This window comes from Mizuhopecten yessoensis, unplaced genomic scaffold (genome assembly GCF_002113885.1).
Source record: "Mizuhopecten yessoensis strain PY_sf001 unplaced genomic scaffold, ASM211388v2 scaffold8819, whole genome shotgun sequence".
In the NCBI taxonomy this organism is placed as follows: Eukaryota; Metazoa; Mollusca; class Bivalvia; order Pectinida; family Pectinidae; genus Mizuhopecten; species Mizuhopecten yessoensis.
The window spans coordinates 72,227-81,075 of record NW_018407737.1 but is presented as its reverse complement, the minus strand read 5'-3'; the positions used below and the strand labels follow the sequence as shown (position 1 = coordinate 81,075).

Here is an 8,849-nt window from a genome sequence, read left to right as displayed (position 1 = left end):
GACCTAGGAAATCGAGGAGAAGTGTGTGTGTGTGTGTATGCTATCTTAATCAGAGACCAACTACAATTAAATCCTAATAAGAAAGCCAATGATGACGTTATTTCATTCATTAACAGGCCAGTTTAATTTCCAGTAAATTAATGATGATCAACCGACCGTGTCAAAGTGTGTAGATATGTGAACGTGCAGATAGCGCATGTTTGACACGCGCCATTTGTGCCGATAGTGGACGGAGGATGCCCGCTGTTTGATCGGCCCTCTGTTGTAGACACGGAGACACGAAGGTGTACTACTATTGATTGAAACAATTAGGTGTTCTGTACCTCTGATAATGACCTGCAATATTGAAGTCATTAAGAATATTATAATCCGAAACTGACACCGGAGGTTAAAGGTATTTGTTTATCAGCATTGCTTTATGATCATTAATTCCTAGAGTGACAGCGTTATGCCGAGACCGATTGGCCAAGTGACGGCGCTAATCTTTTGCCGAGTGCCCCTCGCTTATATGCTACACCAGTGGCATGCGGTTTCTCAGCATGGTGAGATTGATCCAGCCCTCCCGTACACCACTACTAACTTTAAGGCTCATTAACGGCATAATAGATTTCTATCGCCTCCTCCCACCCCTCTCCCTCCTGCTAAGACGTTTCATTATGATAACGATACGTGCGGTGTTTGGTTGTTCTAGTCGTTGTACAAATCATCCTGTCTTAATTGAAGAGAATTTATTCATTAAGTGGTGAGCGCTCTTCAAGACAAGGCCCGTCTTGTAGCCGTTGTAGATAGAATTGCTAGTGACTTGTTAAGAGACGGTATAATCGGCGTCACTATAACGGCCGCTTTGTCAAGGTGTGGGAGACAGGTAGCTTGTCATGATGGACCCGCGGGAGGCTGCACTTTGTTTACCGTTGTAGATAGCCATTAAACCTATTACACACAGTTTTACTCAAGAGCTTCCGGACAGCAGGAAACGTTTACTGTGTGACGGTGCCGGGAGTTAGGTAGTTTTTGTATGGAAACATTTTGTGATTTTTATTTTTTTATTTTTTTTATTTCTCACCAAACGGAAATTTGGTCTATAGATGACACACAGAAACTGTAAGGCTTCTCCTATATTTTTTTTACAGGTTATCAGCACACTTATTATTCTTTATACGGAAAATAGTATTTATTTTATATAAGGGAAGTTGTTCAAAGAAGTTGTGCAAATAGGACACGAATGAGCTTGTGAAATAGGAATGGATTGCAGCATGAATTCAAGACATCACAACTCCTTGACATCGTCGTGCTATTCTAGAGACAGCGTTTTTTTTACGGCACCTAGAACCTGGCACCCACATATTTACGAGAAAACTCCTAAGCAACCGACACCCCATTTCATCTCCAACATACTTGGGACGTGTTATGATAATGACAATGTGAAAATTGAGGACACGAGATCAATTGATGGGCGAAGTGACGAGCGACGACATTGTGGCTATGGGTACGATTCCAATGGTGAAAAAGAGGGTTATACTAAACACCGGAACGCGGACTTAGACGGGTACATATCCGGACCGGAGAACTTGGAAAATAGACATCACGGTACAAGCCTTGAAAGTACGTATGTTTTCTTTAAATTTTTCTTCATAGCTGTTTTACCAGAATGTTTTTCTTGTTTTATTCTTCTGCTGTTAAACATATATTTCTAATTCAGTCTGCTGATAATCGTTTCCCTTAACCAAACCACACTATGGTATCAGTACTTAACAAAATAGGTAGTCAGCTGTTATGTTATAATTGGGCAACTGAAATACTACTCTCGTGTAAAAATTGTCCACATGTCTGTCAATAGCCAATCATAGTAGGGTTAGGTACATTAATGATATTAGCTCCGATCAATTTATCCGTTATTAACATCTACAAAATAACGTGAAAATACCGTCTGGCTCTAAGTCAAGACAGTTTAATCTCTTTCGTGGTTCATTAACTTGTGTATGTAAGTAGGCCTTATTATCAACCGGTATATCGCCATGTTGATGGCGACAATAAGAAAACGGTAAATTGATATGGAGGCGTTGGTTAAATTAATAACCGAAATTGAAGAATTCATAACAAACAGAAATTAATTTATCTGCTGGACATATTCTGATATACACAAATATTTTATCAATTGAACCTGTCTCTGATAAACCTATTTACCAGTGTGTGGGAAACGGGTTTCGTTGGTTATAATATAAAGCATTACTATTTTTGATGATAACGAAAGGGTGTTTGTTTTTATTGGCATGGAGCTATTTCCATGCACTTTACTCTGCATCGGTGTCAGAAAGTGAAATTTGAGACTCGTAAATCTATAGAGCAATATCAGCAAAAGTAAAAATAACGGGTCGGAATCATATGGTACACCTCCTCAGGTTTTACCTTATCTAAGCTAGGACATACCTCGAGTTCACCAGCTCTCGTCATAAGCTTGAGTTTGCATATTTTCTGTTTTTATTTTTTTATTGTGAATTTGTTATTTTTACATAAACTCGTTGTTTAAGTCTACACCGAAAATAAAAACAAACACATATTTATAAAAACTGATTTACTAAAAATATCCAACATATGAGCAAACACACAAAAAAACACCCGAATACAAACACAAACACAAACAAACCAACACTCGCTAACAAAAAGGTGTAGCACATTATCAGGCAAATTGATTAAATACGCTTAACAGATTCAGCAAACATAAAATGAAACATTAAATACGCTTAACAGATTCAGCAAACATAAAATGAAACATTAACTATCGCCTTACAGATTCATAGTAAATCTGTTAACACTTCACATATCGTAAATATAAAATATAAACAAAAATTATTCAATAGAATCTTTGAATATTTTAATTAGTTTATAAATCATTTACATTATATGACACTATATAATATTATTAATTACTACACACAACTACGTATCATATCTCTTCTTAAAACATCTTTTAATTTAAACAACTTAACATAAATGGAAAACAGTAAAAAGGGTGATTTAATTCATAAGGTTAACGATAATTAAAAATATATTTAATCCAGGAGTTAATAATTAAAATGACCTGTCACCAACTATATCATTTGCCATCAGTGTTAATTTTTAAATATCGTTTTGTTTGATGATTTGACAGTTTGAGAAACATTCGGTATTTTAGCATTGCTTTAGTTTATAAAGAAAATAAATTCATCAATAAGAAAACGATGTCGAACTGATGTTAAAATGTATGATGATATTACTGACCAGTTTTTTGTTCTATAAAAATTATAAATCACGTATATTTTTAGAATTACAAAACTAAAAAGAAACTAAAGAATGTTAATGTCGTGGGATTCATAATGAATTACACAAAAACTCCTTTTCCTGTCATAAGACAAATAATATTGAACATTTTGACAAAACGAATAAACAGCATAAACTCAAATTAAAACAGAAATAAAACTAATTTCTCCAAATTTCTTGTAAAAAACGTGGGTCACTAAAGCCTCGTGCCGGGCTATTCGGTAGTACAGTATACAGTCAATACATGTCAATGTATATGTATGATTCGAACTTTACATAGACTTACCCATAAGCACCTTTTTTACATGAGTTCGAGTGTAGAAAACGTAGAAAACACCGCCGTGTTTATCGGCGATACTAGTAAGCAAATAGTATTTCCTGATGTTAGTTATCAGCGATACTTGTAAGCAAATATTATTTCCTGATGTTAGTTATCGGCGATACTTGTAAGCCAAAACTATTTCCTGATGTTAGTTATCGGCGATACTAGTAAGCAAATAGTATTTCCTGATGTTAGTTATCGGCGATACTAGTAAGCAAATATTATTTCCTGATGTTAGTTATCAGCGATACTTGTAAGCCAAAACTATTTTCTGATGTTAGTTATCGGCGATACCTGTAAGCCAAAACTATTTTCTGATATTAGTTATCGGCGATACTTGTAAGCCAAAACTATTTCCTGATGTTAGTTATCGGCGATACTAGTAAGCCAATACTTTTTTCTGATGTTAGTTATCGGCGATACTTGTAAGCCAAAACTATTTTTCTGATATTAGTTATCGGCGATACTTGTAAGCCAATAGTGTTTTCTGATGTTAGTTATCGGCGATACTAGTAAGCCAATACTATTTTCTGATGTTAGTTATCGGCGATACTTGTAAGCCAAAACTATTTTCTGAAGGAAGATCGTTGTCTGTGTATGCATTCATTCATTGTAAACTTTCGCTAAGGAGGCAATGACAGATCTGTGTAATTATAGGTTATTTCGCGGCTGACTATTTTTTGTACTTTTTGACATGTTACACTACTTATGAGTTTTTAAGAATGAGGCTTAAACTAAAATATAGGATATTTAGCTGAATTAATTGGAATTAAACTAAAATAAACGGTATTTAGCTGAATTAATTGGAATTAAACTAAAATAAACGGTATTTAGCTGAACTAATTGGAGTTAAACTAAAATAAACGGTATTTAGCTGAATTAATTGGGATTAAACTAAAATCATGTTTTTGCTCTAGCATTGACGGGACTACCGCAGAACAAATCCTAGTAATGAAACATGGTCACGATAAGGATAACATTAGATTCATAACTGAGATAAAATAACGCGTGGAGTTAAATCAATACATTGCGAAATTGTATCTTTGTGAGTAGGGTCAATTTTACTGTGTCTTATCTCTTGCATAACGTCCGTCAATGACTATTTTTTAAACTAAAAAGACATTTACGGAAGATTGCATCAGGTTGATATTTAAATTCGTTTAAATTTACAGACAAACAAATCTCCACGTGATCAAGCACAACTATATAATACTGGAATCACAAAACAAAAAAAACCCAAAAAAACAAATACATAAAATCTCACAACAATGTAATAACTGAATTTCGTAACATGAAATAATGGAATATCACATACACATAATGATTGAATCCATGACGTAGCAATTTAATAATGAAATCTTACTACAGCTTTTTATGGAACCACACAGGACATATAAACGGAATCATGAAACAAAAATAATTATGGAATCACACAAAAATATGATAATGGAATTACACAGCATTATAACTATGGAATCACAAAACAATATATAAAAAGAATAACACAACAATATAACAATGAAATTATACAAAAATATGATAAAAGAATTACTCAAAAATATGATAATGAAACTATACAAAAATATAATATTAGATTTACACAACAATATAATGATGGAATTATACAAAAATATAATAACTATGGAATTATAAAAAGGTATAATAATCATGGAATTACACAAAAATATTCTAATAGAGTACAACTAGATTAAATAGCAAATATTTTAAAGTCAGTGTTGCCTCTTACGGTAAAAAAGTGAAATACTAATTGTTTTCTCGACAGATTTTTTTCCAATCAATTAATTCAAGCAATGCTGTAATGGAAAACAAACATTATATCACAATTTAAAATAACATTAATCCAATGACGAAATCACTAATGTGTTTAAAATGATCCGTTTTGAAAGCTATGCTATAATTTTAATTATTGCTAATGTAACACGAATTTGAACGATTATAGCTAACTATTAATTAAGAGAGAGGATATTGAATTATCTTCTGTGAATGCCGGCAATAATTGTGAATTCATGACACCAAAAACAGACAATCAACTGGACCAAACCGGCTGTAGTCAGGGATAGTGGTTCGATAGTGAGCCATCCCATTAACACCTTTAATGGTTTTGAGTGATTAGTTCTGCGTTGGGATTGACTGGCGTAGACTTTAGGGAGGGAATGAATCCCGTCACACAGGAAGTGATACGAGTCGCTAGCTTGTCACCTCGTTGTCATACTAAGACAAGGGAAAATAAGAAGTATAATGTACCGTATGTCAAACCAACCAGTTTAATTCTGGATGGCTGCCGACTTGTTTTAGATACTGGATCATGTATAGTATCATGTTTATTAATGAATACAAATCATTTATTATTGGTTAAAATGATTGACAACATATAACCGAACATTGGAATGAAAAAAGCTGTAAGAAAATTTACTATGTTGACTAAATCGTTATTCATATATTAAAAAAATTAAGGGAACTAATATTTTTGTACGTTTTGTACATGTATTAATTCGTGGTTGTTAATTAGTAAACACTAGAAGTCGGATTACATAATCATATAGGTGTAATCATTTTGAAATATTTTTTCACCCTTTGTAAAAATTATACAAACAATATGCACAAAATAACATCAACCTGATGGATTGTCATATCTGAAAGTTCCTATTTTTGCAAATAAAGAAAAAATATTCATATTTTAAAATTAGACATGTAACTGTTAGCATAATTAGAATTTTAACAAAATCCTAAGACAAAAAGAAAAGTACGTTGGTAAGTAAGTTGTCCTCCCCACTGGTAAATTACAGCATACAGCAAGACATACAGACGAGTGAAAACCCTAACGTAATCATTAATTGAAGAGTTATTGTATGATTAGCGCAATAACGGTCTCATTTAACCAATTATTTGGCATTTGTATAGCCGAGTAATTATCACACTGCCTCGTTATGACTGGCGGATTGTTATACATAATGCTATGTAATATACGTCCTGGTTACAATTACTGCGCAGCATCACAGGCAAGTGAACTATAACACCGTATCAAATATCTCTACCATTGCCACCAATAAACCCAGCGTGTGATGGTATGTATTAGTGTAGAATGTGGTATAAAGTGCTAGTGAGCCAGCTAGACAGAGAACGAAATGTGTAACACACACAAGTGTCTAGATGGCAGTTACGTAAATATATAATTAATTCGGTATCGTGGTGGGTTTCGTTTTGTCTCATTTTAAACAATAATAGTGCAACAGTATGGTTTTCAATTTCTATAAATTATTTTATAGCTACTTTACATTTTCTGAATTGTGAAGTATTGTATGTCGTAGCACAACCTTTTATAGTTCAGTTAAGGGTGTTAACGGGATACGCTATTTAGTCTGTATAACCAACCTTTTATAGTTCAGTTAAGGGTGTTAACGGGATACGCTATTTAGTCAGTATAACCAACCTTTTATAGTTCAGTTAAGGGTGTTAACGGGATACGCTATTTAGTCAGTATAACCAACCTTTTATAGTTCAGTTAAGGGTGTTAACGGGATACGCTATTTAGTCAGTATAACCAACCTTTTATAGTTCGGTTAAGGGTGTTAACGGGATACGCTATTTAGTCAGTATAACCAACCTTTTATAGTTCGGTTAAGGGTGTTAACGGGATACGCTATTTAGTCAGTATAACCAACCTTTTATAGTTCGGTTAAGGGTGTTAACGGGATACGCTATTTAGTCAGTATAACCAACCTTTTATAGTTCGGTTAAGGGTGTTAACGGGATACGCTATTTAGTCAGTATAACCAACCTTTTATAGTTCGGTTAAGGGTGTTAACGGGATACGCTATTTAGTCAGTATAACCAACCTTTTATAGTTCGGTTAAGGGTGTTAACGGGATACGCTATTTAGTCAGTATAACCAACCTTTTATAGTTCGGTTAAGGGTGTTAACGGGATACGCTATTTAGTCAGTATAACCAACCTTTTATAGTTCGGTTAAGGGTGTTAACGGGATACGCTATTTAGTCAGTATAACCAACCTTTTATAGTTCGGTTAAGGGTGTTAACGGGATACGCTATTTAGTCAGTATAACCAACCTTTTATAGTTCGGTTAAGGGTGTTAACGGGATACGCTATTTAGTCAGTATAACCAACCTTTTATAGTTCGGTTAAGGGTGTTAACGGGATACGCTATTTAGTCAGTATAACCAACCTTTTATAGTTCGGTTAAGGGTGTTAACGGGATACGCTATTTAGTCAGTATAACCAACCTTTTATAGTTCGGTTAAGGGTGTTAACGGGATACGCTATTTAGTCAGTATAACCAACCTTTTATAGTTCGGTTAAGGGTGTTAACGGGATACGCTATTTAGTCAGTATAACCAACCTTTTATAGTTCGGTTAAGGGTGTTAACGGGATACGCTATTTAGTCAGTATAACCAACCTTTTATAGTTCGGTTAAGGGTGTTAACGGGATACGCTATTTAGTCAGTATAACCAACCTTTTATAGTTCGGTTAAGGGTGTTAACGGGATACGCTATTTAGTCTGTATAACCAACCTTTTATAGTTCAGTTAAGGGTGTTAACGGGATACTCTATTTAGTCAGTATAACCAACCTTTTATAGTTTCGATAACTTAACGTACAAAAACCTATAAAATTTGAACTTTACATATGTCTTAATTTAAAGACCATACATTCGATCTAAAGCACAAATTCATGTTAAATGACATAAATGCAGAAATAATTCAGCACTAAATAGAATAAGGAACGGTTCCCACAGGTCCAGTCGTATCTATGGAGGATGGGGGCGTATATATGGACGGTCAGTTCTCATCATTTTGTCCAGTCTACACACCGCCATACATATCACACTGATAGCTGTCAATCTATAGACGTGAAGGAGACGTTAGTTACTAGGGCCCTACAACAACATAATAACACATGTCACAGTTGTTATAAAAACACACACCATAAGTTTATTGGAAATAAGATGGCGATGTGTAAGACCAAGTCCATAATTTATATGACCGGAGACATCAGCCGTCTCATATGTCTTATAAATACAGTATGTCCTATAGATACAGTATGTCCTATAGATACAGTATGTCCTATGGATACAGTATGTCTTATAAATACAGTATGTCCTATGGATACAGTATGTCCTATAGATACAGTATGTCTTATAGATACAGTATGTCCTATAGATACAGTATGTCCTATGGATACAGTATGTC

The 8,849-nt window shown here is 34.1% G+C and overlaps 1 protein-coding gene across 1 annotated transcript in view; it reads left to right on the top strand.

Moving 5' to 3' along the window:
• Positions 1–610: 610 nt before the first annotated feature.
• The window catches only part of LOC110456657 (homeobox protein Dlx2a-like), a 15,271-nt gene continuing 7,032 nt past the window's right edge, over positions 611–8,849 (top strand). Inside the window, exon 1 of the mRNA XM_021507515.1 lies at positions 611–1,602. Within this exon, the coding sequence (XP_021363190.1) occupies positions 1,242–1,602 (361 nt within the window). The 5' untranslated portion in view covers positions 611–1,241. The remainder of the gene's footprint in view (positions 1,603–8,849) is intronic.